Source organism: Pseudophryne corroboree, chromosome 5 (assembly GCF_028390025.1).
Source record: "Pseudophryne corroboree isolate aPseCor3 chromosome 5, aPseCor3.hap2, whole genome shotgun sequence".
Taxonomy (NCBI): domain Eukaryota; kingdom Metazoa; phylum Chordata; class Amphibia; order Anura; family Myobatrachidae; genus Pseudophryne; species Pseudophryne corroboree.
The window spans coordinates 603,316,643-603,343,940 of record NC_086448.1 but is presented as its reverse complement, the minus strand read 5'-3'; the positions used below and the strand labels follow the sequence as shown (position 1 = coordinate 603,343,940).

Genomic DNA, 27,298 nt, shown 5'->3' with positions numbered 1-27,298 from the left:
TAGGAAGAGAGCTGCATGTATGGGTTAATAGTGTAACCTAACCCCTGGGGTGGCGCTACCGAAGTTAACCTGTCCGCTATTGAAGACAAAGTCTTTGCGAACATATTCTATGGTGGCTCTGTTGGTTGTTGAACCAAATCCTGTTTTTTTCTTTGCTGAAAAGCAAAACAGTTCGCACACAACCCCTCATAAGTGACCAACTGGTCCATACAAATTATCCCTGTCTTACAGGATAAGCATGTTAGGGATGTAGGAGTGCCTGATAAATTCTCCTCGTCACTTTTGCCGCTCACAGATATGGTAATAATCTGTTAATGACTACACAATTTGTGACTGAAAATCACCTATATATGGATATATAGAAGTGAGATCAATCTGACCACAACCGTGCACCTGATTTGAAGGTCAGAACAGGACTGACGTTACATAGAAAAGTCAGCACACATACTAGCAGTCAGTCACATGTTAAGGCATTAGACCAGGCTTTTTCAACCAGTGTGCCGTGGCACACTAGTGTGCCGCGACCAGTTGCAAGGTGTGCCGCGGAGCCAGAGCAGCTTCCTGCACCTTCAGAGTGAACTGTTGGCCAGGGTTTTCTTAGAGGATCAGTCTTGCTCTGGCCATGACCTATGCCTTGAAGACGCGGCGGTGTGATATCATAGGTCACGGCCGCCGTGTCTCACCACCCAGCCTGCCCACCTGCCTGCATACACATATTCCAGTTCCTGCCTGCATACACAGCTTTCCTTACCCACCCACATCCACACCTGCCCCCCCCCGCTGCTCCGTATTCGCAGCACTCCACTATGAATAACCCCCACCACTGAGGGACAGGGAGGAGGACAGCTGACCGGTAGGGGCTAATATTTGTTATTTTATTTCTCCTGTGGGGATTTATGTGGGTAGAATAAGGATTTATGGATTTATTGGGGTAACAATGTGAATAATTCATGTGAGGAGCAATAGGATTTATGTAGGGAGCAATAGGATTTATGTGGGGAGCAATGTGATTGTTTTTCTGGGTAGGCCAATGTATGTGTGGATTTTTTTTTTACTGTGACGGCCAGTGTGTGTTTTTTGTTTTTGTTCTGTGGGGAACTGATGGTGTGCCTTGGCAATTTTAAAATATTGTTCGGTGTGCCGCGAGTAAAAAAGGTTGAAAATCACTGCATTAGACATTGTCATATGAGAATACAACCCCCATAACAACTTACAAGTAAGTAGGAAAATTGTACTTCTGTTTTAGCTGGTTCTTTTTCAAATATAACATGCAGAAAACACAGTAATATACAGATCTCATATGCAATATGTACTAAAAATTAACAATGCATACTAACAAGTAGAGAGAATTTTTAGTACTGTATACCCTTCCTCCGTAGAGCGGGATACAGGGAGACTCACCACACTTCCATATCCAAACAAATACGCTCGCAAGATGCTGAGTGGATTCAGACGCTACTGGTGTACACTGCCTTTCTGATAACTGATGCAAGACACGGACGCTCACTGACGGACACGGACACTCAGTGACTAACACGTGTATGCAGACGCTAAGGCCTGCGACTTGGTCTAGGCGGATCTCTAGTGTACACAACCGCAGCGTCTAAGCTGCGACTGAGTACCCTCGTGGTAGCGTCTGAGACGGAAGTGAGGTCATTCAGTTCATGGACGGGAGACGCGCGGAAACTGGTCATGAACTTGGAGGAGGGACTGCCAGGAGATCGTCTGATTCCCCCCTGTTGATAAACTTTAAGGATCGCGGCCTCAACCTAGTCCTGGCGCCTATGATCCCTAGAGTGTAGCGCTGTCGCACTCGAGGTGTTCGGCGCATCAACACACTGTTTGTAGTCTCCACCAATACATTGTAGCTGTGTCCGGACTCCCCTAGTAAGAGGAAATCCATAGACTTACCTTCCCCCCATGCTCCGGCCACAGCTTGGTTACGTCTGCTGGACCTGCTAGAAGATCCGACACAGACGCCCGTCGAGACAGCACTGTACCGCAAAGGTAAGCGTTGTTGCGACCCGGTGGGGAGTTGTTGGAGCGACTCTTTCCCGTATGCGTTTAAGATGCTGTTAGAAAAAGTCGCTAAAAAAAAAACATAGTAAGACTATAAAAATAAAATAATAAAAGCTTCAGGCTGCTTTATCTACAGCAGCCCTGTGACCATGGCCCGGCTCCTGCAGCACCAAACAAAAAAACTGATTTTTTCACTGAGTCAGTGGGCGGGATTATATGGTGAAGCGCCGATGCATCCTGGGAGGCCAGAAAGCTAGTGACCGTGTTGGTGCCATTTCCGCTGTCGCTCCGGCATATCCTAATGTTAAATTTTCTCTGTGCTGAGGATAAAGCACTTAATATAATGGAATCACATCAGACAACTTTGCGGCATGGGGAAAAGCAGCGCGGGAATGAGCACAGCACAACGTGAGCTAGTTACATAGAGAACTCCCTCCTAGATAAATAGGGGAACAGAGGAGCCCCGTTATGTTTGCTATATACATATGGTACAAGGGCACTGTGTAATAAAGAAATAAAAAGACAGCATAGAATCTAGTGAATTATGAAATGACTGATGATTTCCTGCGAGCTACAGTAACACTACAGAGACAGTGATCATATATTAAATGTTAGGCAGCATCACATAACTGGGGGGTTCCAGGCGGGAGCTATGGACGTGGAAGCTTTGTATACTTCTTGGCATGCATACAGCATGTTCTCTGGGTTATGTTATAAAAAGCCAGTGCAAAGTAATAACTGAGAATGGAAGAGGTCTGGATTGCAACCAAATAGAAATCTAGACAACACTCAGGAAAACTGCCACATAGCCAATTAAGGGGTATATGCAATTGCGGTCGAATTGCCGAAAATGACGAAAAACGGGTCATTTTCGACACAAAAAAACTGTCGAATTTGATTTGACACTGCAATACAGTACTTTTCGACAAAAAACCTGCAGTTTCATTTTCGACTTTTGGCAATTCGACTTTTTTTTCAATTCGACATGTCTGCAATGTTAAAATACGGCTTTTCGACAAAAGTATATTCAATTGAAGAATGTCGATTCGACAACAGTGCTTTACGACAGTCATTTCGTCAATTTCATTCCGCCTCATTTTCCTGTCGTGATCTAATAAAAAATTTCAAAACAAGAATTTTTTTTGTGCTTTTTTTATTGCTAATAGCATATCTATTTATATTATAAGGGATTATCTACTTGTTTTGTCCTTAGGAGCCACAAGTATTATTTAATCTATTTTTTAAAAGAATATTTTTTTTTTTTTTTACTTACTACAAGAATATGGAGAGATCAGTGCATGTTTTTAGGTTGGAAGGGGTGTGAAAGTGTTAAAATTCCTGAAAAAAAATGCGTGGGGTCCACCCTCCTAAGCATAACCAGCCTCGGGCTCTTTGAGCCGGTCCTGGTTGTAAAAATACGGGGGGAAAAATGACAGGGATTCCCCCGTATTTTAACAACCAGCACCGGGCTCTGCGTCCGGTCCTGGTGCAAAAAATATGGGGGACAAGAGACGTAGGGGTCCCCCGTATTTTTCACACCAGCACCGGGCTCCACTAGCCAGAGAGATAATGCCACAGCCGGGGGACACTTTTATATAGGTCCCTGCGGCCGTGGCATTAAATCCCCAACTAGTCACCACTGGCCGGGGTACCCTGGAGGAGTGGGGACCCCTTAAATCAAGCCCGAGGCTGTCCCCCCATCCATGTATGTGGATTACAAACAAGAAGAGGACAGATCTACACTGGATTGTTGTGAGTATAATTTTATTTACAGGTACCCCATGGATTCTACGTGGAGAAGGGGACCGACTCTTCGTGTCAACATAGGTAAGTATGTATGTATGTATGTATGTATGTATGTATGTATGTATGTAGGTGTGCATGTAGTTATACTGTCACGGTGTGTGTGTACTGTTTTTATTTGGGTATTTTTTTTGTAGTAGAACTATAGGTACCAGCGGGCCCGTTTCCCCCCCGCATGCTGGTACTTGTGGTTCTCCAAGTACCAGCTTGCGGGGGAGGCTTGCTGGGACTTGTAGTTCTGCTACAAAAAACAATTATTTTTTTTGACACATGGCTATCCAAGGGTGGCGGATGAGGGGGACAGCCTCGGGCTTCACCCCTGGCCCTTGGGTGGCTGGAGGGGGGGGACCCCTTGATTTAAGGGGTCCCCACTCCTCCAGGGAACCCCGGCCACGGGTGACTAGTTGGTGATTTAATGCCAGGGCCGCAGGGACCAATATAAAAGTGTCCCCCGGCTGTGGCATTATCTCTCTGGCTAGTGGAGCCCGATGCTGGTGTGAAAAATACTGGGGACCCCTACGTCTTTTGTCCCCCGGATTTTTTGCACCAGGACCAGGCGCAGAGCCCAGTGCTGGTTGTTAAAATACGGGGGAACCCCTGTCATTTGCCCCCCCCCCCCCGTATTTTTAAAAACCAGGACCGGCTCAAAGAGCCCGAGGCTGGTTATGCTTAGGAGGGGGGACCCCACGCATTTTTTTCCAGGATTTTTTTTAACACTTTTGTGCCGTCCATGAAGTCGAATCCAGGCCGCCCACTATTCGTCAATTGGTCCGTTTTTCGACAGCGGGACTGTCAAATCCGTTATTTATTGAATATGTCGAATTCGGGTCCCGGCGGGAGGGTTTCGACTGTCGAATTGTGTCGAATCAAAAAACGGTTGCATTCCGGCTGGAATATATGCAATTGCATATACCCCTAAAAAACAACAACTTTACTATAACTTTGCTACAAGATACCCAGCTGGCCTGTGGTCACACAGCTTCCTCCATATTGCTACATACTGTATAATAAAGATTGGATCTGACTGGACATTGGATGTCTGGGATGTTCCAGAGTGCTGTCTGCTTTCTATTTGGAAGCATTGCTGAGAAATCAGCATGCTATGCGTCCTGCAGCATGTCTTCTGTGAGGCAGCTAAATGATTTCATCTGATTAACTGCACCCACCAGTCAGGGTCTGATGTTTGCTTACCAAAGACCTGGAGCTTTGTCGGGTTGGGGGCAAAAATTGCCGTACATTTGTTGGAGTCTCCTTCTCTATGGAGTGCCTCCTCTGTGGAGTTTGCCGTCTCTCAGGCTGCGGCGTAGAGGATATTGGCAAAAATCTTGGTGGAACTAAAAACATAAGAAAATAAAACACAAAATAAATGGGAAAGTCCTACTTACTGTCTGTGCTGCAACTAACCCCAAGTGTGATTTTATCTAGGTTTAACTGTATATCTAAAGCCCTCAGAGCCTGCAAACACTCCACCACTCCAACCCACTGAAAGCAGTCGCAAGTCGCAGGAAGAAATGCTACTTTGTATATGTCACTTACTTTTTTTCCTGGCAACAGTTCCTGTGGACAAATCTTCAGGCTGGGAATTGGAAACACTACTGCTGCTGCTTGAGGACTTGCGTACGATATCCTCCTAGAAGTACACAGAATTATCAAATTATTTACCTGTGATCACAGGAACGTACATAATGCACTTTCCCGGAAACCAAAAATCTTAGTTTAGATAGGAGCTCTATTGTTTTCATTGGACCCCCCAGGCCACCCACTTGTGGACAATTGCGGGTGCGGTGTTGGCAAATGCGGGTGGCTGTGGGCTGCGAGACTTGCCCACACTTCCACGAGCGCCATCCGATTTTCGGGAGACTCTCGCCCGTTCCGGGCGAATAGGCAAGCATGCTTAAAATGTACTAGAACCTTACTGTACCAGTCACATTATCTGCAAGTTATACAACCCCAAGGTCCATATTCAAATCTCACAGAACTGCACCCAAAATGTCTTTTTAATAAAGACAAATGTAAATGGTTGGCTTTGCTCCCCCATAGCTCTGGGGTAAGATTTTTATTCTAACCAGGGACCTATTTGTGTGGAGTTTGTATATCCTTCTGATGTTTCCTCCTACACCTCAAAAACATACTGGTAGGTTCATTGGCTTTGGACAAAAATAAATAAATCCTAGTATGTATATTTGTGTTGTACATATAGATTGTAAACTGCAGTGGGATAAAAACTGATGTGAATGACTAAATATGGTCTATTACTCAAATTGACTACTGGGTTGGTATCGATACCCCAGCACACAGAATCTTGATGGTCAGAACGCAGACAATCAAAATCCTGATGGAATTGGGTAAGCATTTTTACACTAACCCACCCCTCCCACAGCCTGACCCTAACCATACCCCTTCCCCTCAACCCTCCCCCTAGTGCCCAACCCTAACCCTAGCACTTAATGAAAGGATTCTGACTGTTGGGATCCTGAGCACCGGGATATTTAACTACATCCCGTTTGCACTATATAAAGATCTGTTAATAAATAAATACATACAAACTCACATTGCTGGGTGGGAAATATTACAACACTTTAATAACACAAGTAGATAAAGACAACCTTTCTGTCAAACTGACAGGTGGTAACACCCCCTTGCTCCTAGGCTCCACCCCCTTTAATATTAAATGATAGTGTTTTATATCGCTTTAATATAAAATTTTATATTAAATTTTATATAAATTTATAGTGTTCGATATTAAACCGTATTAAAAATTGTCGCGTAACACCAGTCGCAGAGTGTCACGCAACACCAGGCACAGAATGCGCAATAAAGATCACAAACCAGCTTGTGATGAAAAAATTCACTATTTTGATTAGTCTGTACGCTTTCAAACATGACTGTTATAGTTCACATGTTATAGGTCACACATTCCAACAATTTAAACGTCACGCTTGGTACACACAGTACAGCTTTAAAAAAGCATAATGACTAATGACCATGTCCATATTCTTAGATGCACGGAAGCATCACACATGGCACTAATTTAAAAACATATTGATTTTAATGGCCATGAGTGATAAATGATGACAGCACATTTTAAAAATCCACAGATCTACGGACTACAATATGACCATGTCCATTTTCTTAGATGTACGGAAGCATCACACATGGCACTAATTTAAAAACATATTGATTTTAATGGCCATGAGTGATAAATGATGACAGCACATTTTAAAAATCCACAGATCTACGGACTACAATATGACCATGTCCATTTTCTTAGATGTACGGAAGCATCACACATGGCACTAATTTAAAAACATATTGATTTTAATGGCCATGAGTGATAAATGATGACAGCACATTTTAAAAAAAAGCAGCTTGTTATCTCTGTAGAAGAACATTAGCGCCACCTACAGGTTTATGTGTTGACTCAAATCAGATTTTTCCGTATTTTGGATTAATCAGATATCATAATGAGATATCATGGTGATGAGTCCTAAATCTAAGCACAGAATGCATTTATGTTACATGTACACATTATACACACAGCCTGAAAGTAATTTTAGCTACAAATCCGTAAGCCAGTGGATATTTATGGAATCATAAAATAATTTGTATTCATGTACATTAGTTCATAAGAACTTCTGTATAATGTTTTTTATGAATTATTTTTGTTATTAAATAATTTTATTCTAAATTTGGAAGGACAGTCATTCAATCTATACAAGAACTTTAGAGCACTCAGGAATTGTTTTTTCTGTATATATATATATATATATATATGTATATATAAGTATTTGGTATGTTTTTGAAGCGCTGAGTATGACTTGTAGGGTACCGCTAACAGATTATATCTTTATTGTAACTGAAAATAATGATTACATTTACTAATGTATAAACCAAAGATTATATGTTTAAAAACCCCGCCCCAGCATCTTGGAAATGTGGGACGGCATACCACATGGATATTTATGGAATCATAAAATAATTTGTTTTCATGTACATTAGTTCATAAGTACTTCTGTATAATGCTTTTTATGAATTAATTTTGTTATTAAATAATTTTATGGGGTTTTTATGAATTATTTTTGTTATTAAATAATTTTATTCTAAATTTGGAAGGACAGTCATTCAATCTATACAAGAACTTTAGAGTATGTGGGACGGCATACCACATGGATATTTATGGAATCATAAAATAATTTGTTTTCATGTACATTAGTTCATAAGTACTTCTGTATAATGCTTTTTATGAATTAATTTTGTTATTAAATAATTTTATGGGGTTTTTATGAATTATTTTTGTTATTAAATAATTTTATTCTAAATTTGGAAGGACAGTCATTCAATCTATACAAGAACTTTAGAGCACTCAGGAATTGTTTTTTCTGTATATATATATATATATATATGTATATATAAGTATTTGGTATGTTTTTGAAGCGCTGAGTATGACTTGTAAGGTACCGCTAACAGATTATATCTTTATTGTAACTGAAAAGAATGACTACATTTACTAATGTATAAACCAAAGATTATATGTTTAAAAACCCCGCCCCAGCATCTTGGAAATGTGGGACGGCATACCACAGGTTGGTGGGGGCCATATGGCTCACAGCCATGGCTATAAGAATAGGACACAGCACTGAAGTGGGACAGAGCACTGAGAAGGAATTTCAAACGAACTTGCATCGCTATACACACGTGAAGACATTATGGTAAGTGTTATTATTATTATTATTTATTATTATTATTATTATCATTATGGTTCTAGCATGTTATATATTTTTTTTATTTTACAAATATGGCTGTGAAATAAGTATAATTGTCACTCACTGAAGGCTGTTTAAATATGTGGTAATCATTTTGGGAATGCACCGACACAGTATTTCATGTAAATCGTTTGACTAATCTCATGTTTATACAAATTGCATATTTTTTATTTTACAAATATAGCTGTGAATTAATGTGAGTAAAGTGCAAACAAGTTGTATAAAATGTTAGGAAGCGCTTCCTAACATTTCATATTCCATTTTTGCACTTTAATCTACAATTGGTATTTAGTAAGTACCATTGGGAGCCGCTTAGTATTGTTAGTAAGTACCATTGTGTTTAAATATGTGGTAATAGCGCCATCTAGTGGTTCATTTTGGGAATGCACCGACACTATTTCATGTAAATCGTTTTACAGATATTAATCGTATCTCATTTTCATTATTGGTTCAGAGACAGACAATGCAGAACAATTTCATGTGTACATCTGAATCCGATGATGATTTGCCAAGTTATCAAACGACCCATGGTAAGCTATGTCTATAAATACCATTGACACGTTTTTATTTATATTTAAAGTTTAAATAGTATGAAATTATAGTCAAGGTCTACAATTTGTTCATTTTTACTTATTTTTAAAAGTTTAAATAGTATGAACGTACAACAGTGTGGATACATTGATAAGTAATTATTAAATAGTAATTATTAAATAATTATTATTTTCTCATTTTTATTTCTCCCAATGTATTTCTCACAATTTAATGACAGTGATCACAAACACAGAGAATTTCGATTCGGTTGGAGATAGCCCCTTTGGTTTAGACTTCAGCGTTATACCCGATTTTACTAATATTTTGGAATTGGCTCCAGCGTGTGAGTAACATGATATTTTTATTTATTTTTTATTTATTTATTTTTTATTATTATTTTTATTTATTTTTCCACGGGTAAAGAATTAAAAATAAACCTTGTACAGTTGTGCTAATTTGTTGTCAACTGTACACACTTTATATTCTCAATAATACATCTCTTTTTCATGTTATTCTAATTTTATATCGTATGTAATATTTATTTTTTCATTTTTTCACCGGCTAAAGATTCCACAAAAATGGATGATGCGACGGCTGATGGTATTCTACGGGACATATTGAACAAACCTGAATATTGTCACAACGCCGCTATACAGACCAGCAATGTTGTTGATGAGCGACCGTTTTCCCCCCACGCGACAGGGGGTCGGGCTAAAACATTCGAATATAAAGCAGGTGTGTAATCAAGCACTGTTATATGGTATATTGTTATGCTGTGATTTAAATGCTGATTTACGTGCATCGGCGTTTATATTTATTTTATAATATATGTATTACAGATGACGCTGTAGTAAGGCGATATGATCCTACGATACCAACAGGCCGTGATACAGTCGCGCAAATACACAGGCCTAGTACAAACGGGAAAACATCAAAACGCACAACCGCAGCTGAAACGGAGAACCATCAATTCGCAGCAGCAGGTGTGTAATCAAACACTGTTATATGGTATATTGTTATGCCGTGATTTAAATGCTGATTTACGTGCATCGGCGTTTATATTTATTTTATAATATATGTATTACAGATGACGCTGTAGCAAGGCGATATGATCCTACGATACCAACAGGCCGTGATACAGTCGCGCAAATACACAGGCCTAGTACAAGTGGGAAAACATCAAAACGCAGAACCGCAGCTGAAACTGAGAACCATCAATTCGCAGCAGCAGGTGTGTAATCAAACACTGTTATATGGTATATTGTTATGCCGTGATTTAAATGCTGATTTACGTGCATCAGCGTTTATATTTATTTTGTAATACAGGTTGAGTCTCCCTTATCCAAAATGCTTGGGACCAGAGGTATTTTGGATATGGGATTTTTCCGTATTTTGGAATAATTGCATACCATAATGAGATATCATGGTGATGGGACCTAAATCTAAGCACAGAATGCATTTATGTTACATATACACCTTATACACACAGCCTGAAGGTAATTTTAGCCAATATTTTTTATAACTTTGTGCATTAAACAAAGTGTGTCTACATTCACACAATTCATTTATGTTTCATATACACCTTATACACACAGCCTGAAGGTCATTTAATACAATATTTTAATAACTTTGTGTATTAAACAAAGTTTGTGTACATTGAGCCATCAAAAAGCAAAGGTTTCACTATCTCACTCTCACTCAAAAAAGTCCGTATTTCGGAATATTCCGTATTTCGGAATATTTGGATATGGGATACTCAACCTGTATATGTATTACAGATGACGCTGTAGCAAGGCGATATGATCCTACGATACCAACAGGCCGTGATACAGTCGCGCAAATACACAGGCCTAGTACAAGCGGGAAAATATCAAAACGCACAACCGCCGCTGAAACGGAGAACCATCAATTCGTAACGCCGTCGATTGTACATAACAGCCTAAAGGATGTTGCTAGGTCATCGGTTATGGTGGTGCATAACGGTTGTATCAACCCGAACAAACGAAGGCCGGCTCGACCAAGAACGAATGAGAGAAGTCATAATTCTGCATTTACAGATCTTAAAAGAAAATTGTCCTATTCCGAAAATGATAAGCCGCAACGGAGAAGGATCGCGTTACAAACTGTATCAAGCGTAAGTAACGATGTTGCTGTAACATCAAAACACACAGCGTTTAACACTGCAGACCGGGATGTCGCTGGTAATACAAAGACTGTAAAGGTTAAGAGGGCATCGCGTCTCTCAAGAAGTAATGTTAAGCAATTGCCGCAATCAGCTGTAATCACAATTCCAGATACACAGGTTTGTTCTGAAACAGAAACAAGGCACATAGCAGGCATTGGTTTGTTATCAAATGTTGACTCAAGAAGTAATGTTAAGCAATTGTCGCAATCCGATGTCATCACTATTTCCGATACACAGGATTGCTCTGAAACAGAAACAAGACACATAGCTGATAATCCTGTGATATCAGATATTGATGACATAAATGGGCAAGAGCTTATTACAAACTGTGTAGAGTCAACGACACAAGATCCGCAGAATAGTTCTGATGAAGTATTATCAGCCGTTGCAGGAATACCTGGTAATACTACAACGGTTGATTGTGTAACATCAATGCCCAATATTTTTACAACGACAGCCATGGTAAACGCATCGGCTGATGCTTGTGCACCGGCGCGAGGGATAGCGCCCGACATAGTTGATGAATGTCAAAATTCAGAACAATTAGGCCAAGATGCCGAAATACAATTTTACGCGTTGTTGGGTAAGATACGGGAAGATGTTGAGAACATGGGCGTAAAAGCCGGATATTTGTTAAAACACATTAAAGGTGTGAGCCACGGTAGTAAATGTAAACAAGACATTGTTAAAGAAGTTGTTGAGACGTATATGAATGTCATGTCAAAATACATAGATCGGTCAGTTAAGACAACTGAATTTATTAAAGCCAACATACATCATTTTGCAGAAATAAATGAAACTGAGCCGTGACTAGGCATGTTAGGCAATGGTTTGAAACGTGTTTTAAATTTAAATGCCTGTAAAAAAAAACCACGAATTAAACCTTGTTTAACATACAAGAACTCACAGTTATTCCGACGTGCAAAGGTGAAACAGGCTGTAACAACATTAACCAGATTGAGAAAACGCAAGCGGCACAGGGAACATGTGGTAGGCAGGAAGCAGAGTGCGATGTATGTAGATATAGATCAATCGCCACCCCAAGCATTACCGATTGACGAATCACAGACTGACAATATTGAGCGCATTGCAAGCCCCATATATGATGATGCAGTCGGTGTTGAGTCACCCGGTAATGACGAAGGTCGGCAACATGTATACTTAGAGGCAATTAACAGTTATGAACGACAACGACCGCATTTCAGAGCCATTGAGTACCACAATCACTATCGGTTTGTTAATTTGGACAGGGTTACATCATTTGTAGAGGGAGTTCGAGCCGTTCATACTGCTATACAGGCCATGCTCGATGGCGTCCTTGCGGGCGTGGATCCTGCCGACCGCGTTCAGCTTAGATTGGAGGGGGGTGGGTTACACAACGCCATCTATTCGCATCGTAAGCCGCAAGAAACATTAGACGCTGCCAGTTTTTTGAATCAGATTACAAACACGCTTCAAAGTAACGCTGAATTCTTATTATCCACAGGCTTAAGACTTGTGATCAGTATTTTTAGTAACAGATCAGGATGTGGTTTGACTGGTAGAAGTTTACACCGCCTGCCCCAAAGTTTAATAATAAATAAAAGAAAGAGATATCTCTATGACTTCAGACGCATAGGTAATAACCTGTGTTTGGCCGCTAGCGTCTGTAAACTTCTGGATAAAGGTAACAATGCCAATGATCATGTAATACAGGAGAGAGCGATCCAACTACATAAAGCTTTGAATCTGCCGCTTGATAAAGCGGTCAGCTTTAGCGATGTTGCAATTTTTGAAAATTATTTAAATGTTTCGATCAATCTCCTCTATTATAGTCAAGGGGATTGGAAATACTACTGTACGGACAGCCGTTACAAAGACACGCTGTTTGTGCTATATCACGATTGTCACTTTTATGGGATACTCGATATCAAAGCGTTTCTTGGTGCCCGGTATTATTGCATTCGTTGTCATAGCGCTTACCATCATAGAAATAATCACTATTGTCTTTTCTTTTGTAAGGCTTGTCACAGGCCGGATTGTATTGACGACGGTGTGACTGCGTTAAGGTGTTCGGTGTGTAGGGTATTTTGTCGATCAACGAGTGTTTAGAGCTACACAAAGCTTTAGCTCTTGATCACAAAATATCCTGTCTTGAACATGTATATTGTGACAAGTGTTGTCTCTACAGGCGAACAGATCATAACTGCCGAGGCCTAAAGTGTCCCATTTGTAAGGTGTTCGTTGATGGGTTTTCGAACCATTTGTGCTATATACAAACCATCAAGCCGGAAGACCCCACAAAGAAATACATCTTTTATGATTTTGAGTGTATGCAGGAGACGGGTGTGCACATACCAAACTATTGTTACGCTTTAACATTAACGGGGGAGAAAGACTGGGAGTTTAAGGGTGTTGCGTGTATCGAAGACTTTGTAAAGACGTTCATGAAACCAAAATTTGAGCATTACACATTCATAGCCCATAATGCAGGTCGCTATGATGCGTATTTTGTGCTGCGCCAGCTGATTAAGGAGAAATTAAAGATGGAATTATTATCTAGAGGCGGCAACATAATGTGCATCACGGTAAAAGATTTGAAGATAAGATTTATTGACTCTTTAAATTTTTTACCCATGCGGCTTAGCAAGTTACCAAAGGCGATGGGGTTTGACGGTACCAAAGGTTATTTCCCACATTTTTTTAACACAGCTGATAACCAAAATTACATAGGCGCTATGCCGTCAATAGAGTATTTTGGTCCACAATACATGATGCCTGATGAATTATCTGAGTTTACAGCCTGGTATAAACAGCATGTACACAAACCGTTTAACTTTCAAAAAGAGCTCGTACGATATTGTAAAGAAGATGTGAAAATATTACAAAAAGCTTGTGATGCTTTTAGATCGGCTGTTATAGCCATGACAGAACAGGAATTTCTAATAACAAAGAAAAAAAAAAGGTTGTGGTTAAACGTCACATCGAGGCTTTTCAATTAGTCACGTTGGCTTCCGTATGCATGGCCATGTACCGTTGTAAATTTTTACAGGAAAAGACACTGGCCCTTGTACCGGGTGATAACTATCACAAGACTCAGAAGCGTTACTCAACGCCAGCCATACAGTGGTTAATGTACATAGAGCACAAAGAAGGTGTGAGTATAAGACACGCTTTACAAGGGGGTGAGAAGAAAGTTGGTAAATACAGCCTGGATGGTTACGCCGTGATTAACGGAACACCCACTGCATTTGAATTCCAAGGTTGTTTTTATCATGGCTGTGGTGCTTGTTACAACGCCGATGATAAAAACAAACTGACTAAAACGACCTACGGTCAATTACACCACAAGACGCAGGTGAAGTTGCACTACCTTAAACGTTGTGGATTTCAGATACGTGAAATCTGGGGTTGTGAATGGAAGTCTATGCTAGATTCTGATGCAGATCTACAGGCTTTTCTGAAGGGTAAAGAATTACCCGAACCCTTGGAGCCGCGTGATGCTCTTTATGGCGGGCGCACAAACGCCATAAAGCTGTATCACAAAACAGGCTGTGATGAAAAAATTCACTATTTTGATTTCACCAGCCTGTACCCATATGTTAACAAAACCAAAACGTATCCTATACAGCACCCACGCATTATTTATAAGGACTTTGGTGATGTCACAAAGTATTCCGGTTTTGCCAGGGTTAAAGTTTACCCGCCTCGTGGCCTATTCTTTCCGGTTCTGCCGGTTAAAATGGGTGGCAAGTTAATGTTTCCATTATGTCGAACATGCGCTGAGTCTGGATAGACTGAGCCGTGTGTTCATGATTCAGAAAAACGTGCACTCATCGGTACATGGTGTACCGTGGAACTAAACTTGGCTGTAGAAATGGGGTACATGGTGTGTAAAATCTATGAGGTGTGGCATTTTGATGAGAGCTCTGACAAATTGTTTTCAGGCTACATTAAAACGCACCTCAGGGATAAACAAGAGGCCTCTGGTTATCCCGAATGGTGTACAGACGCCGAGAAACGCCAAGAGTATATAGACGCCTATCAAAAAAATGAAGGCGTGTCTTTACGACCCGATCACATAGAAATCAATCCCGCTAAAAGACAAATTTCAAAATTGTTTTTAAATTCCTTATGGGGTAAATTTGGTCAACGTAGCAACATGCCCAATACGTGTCTAGTGACCGATCCCGACAAACTTTTTGAATACGCGTTCTTACCGTACTATGACGTGTCCGCTTTGGACTTTGTTGACGATGATACAGTTATGGTAAATTGGAAGTATGCCAAAGATCATTACACCAGGGGCGCAATTTCAAATGTAACTATAGCCATCTTTACAACGGCTTATGCACGTGTTGAACTGTACAAACTACTGTATAGATTACAAGATAGATGTCTTTATCACGACACAGATTCTGTAATTTTTGTCAGTAGACCCGGTGACTGGTGCCCGCCATTGGGTGATTATTTAGGCGAGTTGACCAGCGAACTACCCACAGGCACCCATATAACAGAATTTGTCTCAGCCGGTCCCAAGTCATACGGCTATCGACTAAACAACGGAAAGACCTGTTTAAAAGTTAAAGGTATAACGCTCAATGTTGATAATGCGCAGCACGTTAACTTTGACAGCCTCAAAGAACTGGTCTTAGATTATCCTTTAAATCCCGAAGGCGATGACCAGAAAAAGGTTGTGATCCGTCAACCCGGTATAGTACGTGTGAAAAAGTGCTGGCAGATAGAGACGCGTACTTTGCAGAAGACGCAAAGGTGTGTTTATACTAAACGGTCTCTTACGGACAACTTCACAACACTGCCGTTCGGCTATTAAGATGGACACCAGATTTCAGCACCCTTTCTCATGTATTTTAGCGGGTCCGTCCAATTCGGGTAAAAGTTATTTTGTGAAAACGCTGTTGCAACACGCTGCAACACATATGACTCATGTACCTGATAATGTTGTTTGGTTTTACACCTGTTGGCAACCTATATACGACCAACTTCTGTGTGATTACCCCGGTACGCGTTTTATAGAGGGCTTACCAGAGTCTTTTAGCGATGATCAACTTTTTCCCCCTGATAAGATTAATTTAACAGTGATTGATGATTTGATGGACGCGGCAAGTAATAATTCTGAGGTTGAGAAAGCTTTCACAAAGTATGTACACCATCGTAATCTCAGTATCCTGTACCTTGTCCAAAACATATTTTGTCAAGGTAAAAAGAGCAGAACTATACATTTAAACACAAAATATATGGTCCTGTTCAAAAACCCCAGGGATAAAATGCAGGTGGGCATTCTGGCTAGACAAATGTACCCATCGAAACATCGTTTTTTTCTCGAATCCTATGAATCCGCGACGGCTGCCCCTTATGGTTATTTACTGGTTGATTTAAGAAACAACGCTCTTGACGATTATCATTTACGAAGCGGCTTATTCCCACCAGACACGCCTGTCGCTTTTGTCATTAAGAAGCGTGGTTCTATAAAGCTATAACCGTACAACCTTTAGTCATTTGTTGTCATTCTAACAACGGTGAACATGTCGGGGCGGATAAGACGTAATTGGGTGCTTTTAAAAACGTTAATTAAAGCAACACCAATCCAAAGAAATGCTATTTTATCCAACGCTTCTAACGATTTAGTCACGGCTATTTGTGAGATAGCGCTCAACACGCTTAAAGGTAAAATACCGCTGTCTCAACGACAGTTGAACTACCTTAAAAAGAAGCGAGCGCTTATAAAATCACTTTGTAATAAGAAATGTGCCATTGGAAAAAAGAAGAGGTTGGTTAAACAGTCGGGTGGTTTTATCGGTTCGCTGCTTGGTTTTGCTATACCGCTAATTACAGGACTATTGTCTAATCGCTGATGGAGTACGCTGAGAAAATGTATCTGGTACCTCAGAATCAGATAGACCGTTTACATAATAAACCGAACAGCGACGACATACGTAAAACAGCAACGCATGGTCTAGATGTAGAGATCGTGAAAATACTACAGAATAATGATTTATCAGAATATGAAAAAGCAAAGCGATATACAATGTTGTTGCAGAGATACCTGGTGTTGAGTAAACAGGCTGATAGTGAAATGTCAACTTTAGCTCTTTTATCACCCGTTGCAAAATCTGTTGATGAATCAAATAATACGACACAGCCTATTGCACCCGATGCTGTTTATCATGAGCTTTTGAGCGGTGTTAATGACCGGTATAAGAAAAACTGTGAAATACTATTGAGTAAAATGACACGCTCTAAACACATCACAGACTGGAACAGTAAAGGGGAGTTTCTGTACAAAGGCGTCACTGTGCCTGGTTCCAACATGTTAGATTTAATAAGAAGCATCACGCAAAGTAACGGTGTGTCGATCCGTAATATACCGAACGGGTGGCCTGAATTTATGCGGGCAATGTCTGAATTGAATATTCCCTCAACCATCATAGCCAATGCGGCAAATAGAATGTGTTTAGAACGCTTAAAAGCTGAGAAGCAGGATGACTCTGATGGCGCTGTGACATCGCCCATGTCGTTACAAACCCTTAACAAAGGTCGAATAAATGTTTTAAGTCCCCCAGGTTTAACAACACCGCACGGTTACTTACTGCCTAGGAAAAGATCCGTAAATCTATTTCAGGATTCACAGTGGCTGAAACTATAACATATAACTAATTTATAATATTTTTATACACTGTATTTTGTGTTGGTATTTTGCGCCACAATGTTTAACTTATGTCAATAATATTTTATGTAATGTTTTAAATGCTTCTTTACCGTGTTATATATATATATATATATATATATATATATCAATAAATAAAATATGCTTATGCTTTATAAAACAACGTTTTGTTCTTTGTTTCTATTGCTGTAAACGGAAGAAATTTCAAGCACGCGATATAAAGTTTAATAAACAACGTTGTTTATTAGAAAAACATCATAGATATGATGCGTTGTACATAAAACGTATCAAACAGAATGTTGATTACAAGTTACACAAACAATACAACGTTGTGCGTAACACGCTTCACACACAACGTTGTGCGTGAAACGTTTTATGTACAACGTGCCATAGTTATGACGCGTTGTACATAAAACGCTTCACGCACAGCGTTGGTTACAAGTTACACAATTCTGTATATATCTATATGCATAATGACTCAGACAATGGCTTCTTGGGAGTCGTCTTACAAAATTTGAAACAAAACAATCATTACGTTTTGTGTCCTCACTAAAACGGGCCAGTACATCCACATATTTGTATTTTTTACACATGTAAAATATAAAGCATATGCAATATTGACCGCAAACGGTGCTGTTAAAATTTTGCAACTGCTTATTTTGGTGATAAACACTTTTTGAATTCAAGTTTAAAAAATGTATTATTGCTTTTGGGAATAGGGGGCTGTCAGGGGCTAACCCGTAAGAATCAAAAAAGTAACATTCACGCTGTTCGTTAAAATAAGCGGCCAACCAGTGCTCACCCGGCTGCCCGCTGCTATGCGTATTGATTACAAACGCGCAGGGATATTGCGACAGTTTACTGACCGGTAACATATCGCACGGATACGTTCCTTTAAAAATATGCCTTGTGCTTTGCACGGCGTACAGAATACAGTTTATCTGTAATGTGTTCATTTTTTCAGCAGCGTAGTGTTAGTTTATTTCATTTATAGATAATCGTACAGCACATCGCGCCTTTGATTAATCTCGATGATGTTATCAAATAGAGCGTATATTATCACATTGACTGTCCGGTCCAACGCTTCTGCAAAGCGGAATTCGGCACGTAGATTGCCTGTTCTTATCAGGGAAAGGTGTTCTCCACACTCCTGTTCTGGTGAAAGGTCAAAAGCAAATAGCGTGTAGCCCCTGAGGTACTCTTCGCGGTCAATCAGTATACCATTGTCAGATTTCTGCTTATTTGTGATCTGTATGAGTGACATATACTCTCTTACAGCATTACCGCTTTCAAAGTCGGGTTGAAATGGCTTGGCGGGGTGCGGCGTTCCATCCAGATAAAGGGACGCAAAACTTAAATTTTTATGTTCAAAGCTAAGGGGGTTCCGGTTATGGATTCCTGAAAATGATTCGTTATCCACAAAACCGGCTATAACTGTTTTCGGCACTTGTCCTAAAAATACATTTTCTAGATTAAATACTCTACTGCCTGTTGGTACGCTGTAGATTTTCATCCCAACGCGGTCAATCGCGTATTTCGCGTTACCGTTTAACAGGGCCTGCGCGTGCCCAATCCGCACGGCCGGTGAGACCTGAACTCTATTCACGAACAGGGATGCAGCTGTGATCTGTATTTTAAAGGCATCCGCCTCAGACGACATTAAGCAGAATGCGTCTTTGTTTCTGGTTAGTTTAATCTTCAGATCAACGGTGTTTAAAATTAGTTTATGTTGATGGAAAAGGTCGCAGTGAAGCGGGCCTAGCAGTTCAACAGTGCGACTCTGCGCTGTTGCTCCTGCTCGTTTTTTGAAACCCGTATTCGGCCCGTCCAGCGCAGTGTTGTTAAATTCACCATCCACATCTTTGTAAAATAATCCTGTTGTGTGTTTTGTTGACAATGCATCCGAGCTGTAATTCAATATAGTCTCAATGTACGCGCGGTATGCGTAAAGATTGTTGGATTGTGATATGAGCCTGTCGCCCAAAGTTACATCCACTTGGTTGAATAAAGTCGCTATTGGGTAATTAATAAGTGCGACCCGCGCACCTTGCGGTATCGGCGTGTTATCGGTTCGTACGATCTTGCATGTCACGTACAACAGCGTGTTGTTCAGATCGTAGTAGTGTTCACCGCTGGTTGCTATATAAAATTCAAGCGGAGCTGTGTCGGATAACGCCGCTAAAGGTTGAACTTCGACGTATAGACTTTTCTCTATGCTAGTTTGTGTCGGGGGCACGTCAAAAAGATCCAGCTCTGTTTTTGCACATTCAACGGATTCGTGGTGTATGAAAGACATGTTTAAAAAATATCACCAACGGCGCTCTTCGGCTTTCTCTTCTTCTTTGAGTTGCGTCGTCTCTGTTTTTTATTTAAAAAGGGTATGTCCCAAGGCGGAAGCGTTATCATACGCTTCCGTTTTCTTTTAGACACGCCTTTTCTTGTATATATTAGTCCTGAACCGTCTTGCTTTGCTTGGTTCGCCTCGTGTATCTTATTCACCACAGCCGTTGTGGCTTGCCCGATAACATCTTTCGCTATATTACGAACAGATGTCTTCATATGCGGTTTAGCCAACTCTAAACCTCTCCGGAAAAGAGGAACAGCTTTTCTGAAAAGACTTCGAAAAATACCGCCTAAACCGCAGCCGTACATGTATGCGCTGCCGTGAAAACCTGGTAATCCATTACCGGCTTGAGATTTATAATATTGCGCATAGAGGCCCGGATCGCCATAATTTTTAACAGCGACCATTCTGCTTAGTTAATAAAATTCAGTTTTGCGGCGTCTGAAGTGTAGCTTCACAATCGCTTTCCCAAACTTAAATGCCATGTTCTCGTTTTGGTCGTTCTTTATCTCTATGGCTATCGTGTCAAAATGTGTTTTGCACAATGGTACGTAATCGGGTTTCTCGTATCGTATTGTGACAACCTCATTGTTATAACCCTTCATTTCAACAGTGCGAAGTAGCGGCACATAACTATCCCCGACCCGTTGGTGTTCGATAATGTCTGTGTACACGTACATCGTATATTGGCCGCCTTTGATGTCGGCGCATGGTTTAGAAATATTAGTTTTAGGCTGTAAACCCAGTATCCATGTCAGCTTAGAACCGGCGTGGATTTGATACAACAGTTTACTGTCGCATGTTACAACGCGTGCAAATGGATCATACGTTAGTCTTAATCCAACGTCCAGTTTCAGTTGTACAATTCCAGCGTTGATTACGTTCAGTAACGCCTCGATTGTTTCATAAAAACCGGGTTTAATGCACAAACTCGCGACTCTCGCCACCGGCTGGTCCGCCGTTCCAGCCCATGATAATTGCAGTCTACAATCTTGTAAATCCAATGTATTCCACGTATGCGGGTATTGTATCTCAGTAAGTGCCACTTCCCATTCGCCATTTAAGTCTATCGGTTTAGCCAACTTTGTCGTATAGTTAGAAATCTTATTTTGCGGGAAGGTAACAGCCGATGCGTTGCTGGGTAAGGTTATGTAGAAAGCCTTGTCATCCATCGCTCGTCTTGTTTAGATAATGATGATCTTTATATGTCTTTTATCACCGATGCTGCGACCCAACTGTTAAATTTTGCGGGGGATCCCGCGCCACTTGACTAACGCGTATTTACGGCCTCTGACCGTCTTATTTTTTAAAATCTTTTCCACTTTGTAAACTCTGTTATAGTTTTTTGGTATGCTTTGAAGCTCTTCGGGGTAAAAACTACCTGTTATAACTTCACCGTACAGATCTGCCAACTTATAAAGCGGTTTAAGCCCTTTAGTGTTCACACTATGTACAACAAAAATCTCCTCAGAAAAGCTCTGTTCGTAACCTTTCTGAAATATGTCCTTATATTTAGAAATACGGACGTGGTCACCGATTCCTAAACAAACGGGGGCTTTCTTACTTCTAAAGTAATCACCGTAGGTCGTTTTGAAGACACTCAATGCATTAGAGTCATTCACATCGTTTGGAGCGCACTTAATCGTTCTATGGTATGTGTTATTATAGCTGCGTATGAAGTCTTGTAAAACGTCTATATATCTGTAGGTATTCTTTGCCGTGAAATAGCGCCACATGCGTGTTTTTAAAGTCCTATTGAAGCGCTCTATAACAGCCGCTTTCACATCGTTATTGGTCGTGAAATGATTTATACCGTATTTTTCTAACACCTTTTTTAGGTTTCTGTTTAGAAACTCTTTACCATTATCGGTTTGTAGCTTCATCGGCACATCACCGCACTGGAATATTTTTTCAAAAGCATTAGCGACTGTTGCTGCATTCTTAGCGGTCAGACTTTCACCCCACACCCTCTTACTGAATATATCGATGATTGTTAATATGTATTTAACGCCATCGTTGTATTTTGACAAATCTATCAGCGAGACCAAATCGCATTGCCACTGTTGGTTTATACCCGATACACAAATCATGTTCCTTTTATAGTTTTTTTCTTGCTGGCTTGTGCAGCGTGTAGGCGTCTTGTTCTTGTAACCACTTTCTTACGTCGGATCTTTTAAATTTATTTTTAACCGACCCATAATATTTATCAATGCCGCTAAAACTACCTGGTTTTAACACTGTGTAATATGCATCTTTCATCCGCTTGATTTGACGCGCTGCGTTGCGTGACATTCTGCGACTGGTGTTGCGTGACACTCTGCGACTGGTGTTACGCAACAATTTTTAATACGGTTTAATATCGAACACTATAAATTTATATAAAATTTAATATAAAATTTTATATTAAAGCGATATAAAACACTATCATTTAATATTAAAGGGGGTGGAGCCTAGGAGCAAGGGGGTGTTACCACCTGTCAGTTTGACAGAAAGGTTGTCTTTATCTACTAACACACTTCAAGTGGAATTGATATGGATTCCTTTTGTCTATAATACCGGTTGGTTCATATTTATCTCAGAGACTTTGAGTATCTAGCCCTACTCGCGATTTTCATATTGTTGCCTTGCTCTACCCGGCATGCAGAGCTCTTGTATGGTCTAGAGCAGGGCTGGCCAAACCGGTCCTCGAGATCTACCAACAGTTCATGTTTTCCAGGCCTCCTGGAGATCTGTAGAATTGTCAGTTAGGAATGAATGCAGCACATCTTAATTAGTAATGACTACACCTGTGCACCAGCTAGGTGGTCTGGAAAATGTGAACTGTTGGAAGATCTTGAGGACTGGTTTGGCCAGCCCTGGTCTAGAGCTATGTTTGCTTTGACAGTCTAATCTAGTAAATAGAAATTAAAAAACACCAATCTTATTTTGTGCTAATCTATAATCCTGCAGCATATTTCACCGGCGGGCAAACCAACTGTTTATAGAAGGTAAATCTGTGCAAGCACATGAGTAGTTCTAGGGGAGCAGTTAATTAGATGACAGACATACTGTACGCGTCATGGAGCTACATAATAGCAGGTCTTTATGTAAGCCGTACACAGTTTTGATGAAACACACAGCCCATAATCAGGTGTTTCTACCAAACAATACAGATAGAAACCAGCTGGTTTCTATAGGTAGGTACTGGCCATTTTTCTGCCCTGATAGAGGAAACGGGGCAATGATATATACTGTAATTAACGGAGAAAGAAAGTTGAGGGTACAAAGAAAGATCTATGGAAGAAAGCGGAGAGAAGAGAGAATGGGACTTCTATAAACAGCTAGGGCTAGACAAGAGAGTGCTGGTACAATAGGGAACATTAGGGTCAGAAAAGGGAAAGCTAAGGGGAGAAGAGAAACACCTAAAGGAAATGGGATTTTCAGGACTAGATATAGACTTTCTATCCTTTGCTTTTAATGCATATATCGGACATATGACATATGTGCATTATACCATATTTTTTATGGAATGTTACTATTATTACTATTATCAACATTTCCTGCCTATGTATTAATATGAATCTTTTGTCTATGTTAATGTGCACAGTTTATGAATTTACGCTTGCTTTCCCAATTTTATTCTACTTTTACAATAAATTATTATAATAAGATTTTACTTACCGATAAATCTATTTCTCGGAGTCCGTAGTGGATGCTGGGGTTCCTGAAAGGACCATGGGGAATAGCGGCTCCGCAGGAGACAGGGCACAAAAAGTAAAGCTTTTCCAGATCAGGTGGTGTGCACTGGCTCCTCCCCCTATGACCCTCCTCCAGACTCCAGTTAGGTACTGTGCCCGGACGAGCGTACACAATAAGGGAGGATTTTGAATCCCGGGTAAGACTCATACCAGCCACACCAATCACACCGTACAACTTGTGATCTAAACCCAGTTAACAGTATGATAACAGAGGAGCCTCTGAAAAGATGGCTTCCAACAATAATAACCCGAATTAGTTAACAATAACTATGTACAATTATTGCAGATAATCCGCACTTGGGATGGGCGCCCAGCATCCACTACGGACTCCGAGAAATAGATTTATCGGTAAGTAAAATCTTATTTTCTCTATCGTCCTAGTGGATGCTGGGGTTCCTGAAAGGACCATGGGGATTATACCAAAGCTCCCAAACGGGCGGGAGAGTGCGGATGACTCTGCAGCACCGAATGAGAGAACTCTAGGTCCTCCTTAGCCAGAGTATCAAATTTGTAAAATTTTACAAACGTGTTCTCCCCTGACCACGTAGCTGCTCGGCAGAGTTGTAATGCCGAGACCCCTCGGGCAGCCGCCCAAGATGAGCCCACCTTCCTTGTGGAGTGGGCCTTTACAGATTTAGGCTGTGGCAGGCCTGCCACAGAATGTGCAAGTTGGATTGTGCTACAGATCCAACGAGCAATCGTCTGCTTAGACGCAGGAGCACCCATCTTGTTGGGTGCATACAATATAAACAACGAGTCAGATTTTCTGACTCCAGCTGTCCTTGCAATATATATTTTTAATGCTCTGACAACGTCCAGTAACTTGGAGTCCTCCAAGTCACTTGTAGCCGCAGGCACTACAATAGGCTGGTTCAGATGAAATGCTGACACCACCTTAGGGAGAAAATGCGGACGAGTCCGCAGTTCTGCCCTGTCCGAATGGAAAATCAGATATGGGCTTTTGTAAGATAAAGCTGCCAGTTCTGACACTCTCCTGGCCGAAGCCAGGGCTAGAAGCATGGTCACTTTCCATGTGAGATATTTCAAATCCACCTTTTTTAGTGGTTCAAACCAATGAGATTTTAGAAAGTCCAAAACCACATTGAGATCCCACGGTGCCACCGGAGGCACCACAGGAGGCTGTATATGCAGCACTCCCTTAACAAAGGTCTGGACTTCAGGGACTGAAGCCAATTCTTTTTGAAAGAAAATCGACAGGGCCGAAATTTGAACCTTAATAGATCCCAATTTGAGACCCATAGACAATCCTGATTGCAGGAAATGTAGGAATCGACCCAGTTGAAATTCCTCCGTCGGAGCACTCCGATCTTCGCACCACGCAACATATTTTCGCCAAATTCGGTGATAATGTTGCACGGTTACTTCCTTCCTTGCTTTAATCAAAGTAGGAATGACTTCTTCCGGCATGCCTTTTTCCTTTAGGATCCGGCGTTCAACCGCCATGCCGTCAAACGCAGCCGCGGTAAGTCTTGAAACAGACAGGGACCCTGCTGAAGCAAGTCCCTCCTTAGAGGTAGAGGCCACGGATCTTCCGTGATCATCTCTTGAAGTTCCGGGTACCAAGTCCTTCTTGGCCAATCCGGAACCACTAGTATCGTTCTTACGCCTCTTTGCCGTATAATTCTCAATACTTTTGGTATGAGAGGCAGAGGAGGAAACACATACACCGACTGGTACACCCAAGGCGTTACCAGCGCGTCCACAGCTATTGCCTGCGGATCTCTTGACCTGGCGCAATACCTGTCCAGTTTTTTGTTGAGGCGAGACGCCATCATGTCCACCATTGGTCTTTCCCAACGGGTTACCAGCATGTGGAAGACTTCTGGATGAAGTCCCCACTCTCCCGGGTGAAGATCGTGTCTGCTGAGGAAGTCTGCTTCCCAGTTGTCCACTCCCGGGATGAACACTGCTGACAGTGCTATCACATGATTCTCTGCCCAGCGAAGAATCCTTGCAGCTTCTGCCATTGCACTCCTGCTTCTTGTGCCGCCCTGTCTGTTCACATGGGCGACTGCCGTGATGTTGTCCGACTGGATCAACACCGGTTTTCCTTGAAGCAGAGGTTCTGCCTGGCATAGAGCATTGTATATTGCTCTTAGTTCCAGAATGTTTATGTGAAGAGACGTTTCCAGGCTCGTCCATACTCCCTGGAAGTTTCTTCCTTGTGTGACTGCTCCCCAGCCTCTCAGGCTGGCGTCCGTGGTCACCAGGATCCAATCCTGTATGCCGAATCTGCGGCCCTCCAATAGATGAGGACTCTGCAACCACCACAGAAGAGACACCCTTGTCCTTGGAGACAGGGTTATCCGTAGGTGCATCTGAAGATGCGACCCTGACCATTTGTCCAACAGATCCCTTTGGAAAATTCTTGCGTGGAATCTGCCGAATGGAATTGCTTCGTAAGAAGCCACCATTTTTCCCAGGACTCTTGTGCATTGATGTACAGACACCTTTCCTGGTTTTAGGAGGTTCCTGACAAGCTCGGATAACTCCTTGGCTTTTTCCTCCGGGAGAAAAACCTTTTTCTGAACCGTGTCCAGAATCATCCCTAGGAACAGCAGACGAGTTGTCGGCATTAACTGGGATTTTGGAATATTCAGAATCCACCCGTGCTGTTTTAGCACTTCTTGAGACAGTGCTAATCCCATCTCTAGCTGTTCTCTGGACCTTGCCCTTATTAGGAGATCGTCCAAGTATGGGATAATTAATATGCCTTTTCTTCGAAGAAGAATCATCATCTCGGCCATTACCTTTGTAAAGACCCGAGGTGCCGTGGACAATCCGAACGGCAGCGTCTGAAACTGATAGTGACAGTTTTGTATAACGAACCTGAGGTACCCCTGGTGTGAGGGGTAAATTGGAACGTGGAGATACGCATCCTTGATGTCCAAGGATACCATAAAGTCCCCCTCTTCCAGGTTCGCTATCACTGCTCTGAGTGACTCCATCTTGAACTTGAACTTCTTTATGTACAGGTTCAAGGACTTCAGATTTAGAATAGGCCTTACCGAGCCATCCGGCTTCGGTACCACAAAAAGAGTGGAATAATACCCCTTCCCTTGTTGTAGAAGAGGTACCTTGACTATCACCTGCTGAGAGTACAGCTTGTGAATGGCTTCCAAAACCGTCTCCCTTTCGGAGGGGGACGTTGGTAAAGCAGACTTCAGGAAACGGCGGGGTGGATCTGTCTCTAATTCCAACCTGTACCCCTGAGATATTATCTGCAGG

General features: G+C 41.4%; 1 protein-coding gene across 5 annotated transcripts in view; it reads right to left on the bottom strand.

Moving 5' to 3' along the window:
* SPIRE1 (spire type actin nucleation factor 1) overlaps nt 1-27,298 on the bottom strand; it is a 524,996-nt gene that overhangs the window by 67,693 nt on the left and 430,005 nt on the right. For all 5 annotated transcript variants that reach the window (XM_063923426.1, XM_063923427.1, XM_063923428.1 and 2 more), the window contains 2 exons: nt 5,359-5,452; nt 5,014-5,156 (listed from right to left, as the gene is read on the bottom strand). In XM_063923426.1, coding sequence (XP_063779496.1) covers nt 5,014-5,156; nt 5,359-5,452 — 237 coding nt within the window. The remainder of the gene's footprint in view (nt 1-5,013; nt 5,157-5,358; nt 5,453-27,298) is intronic.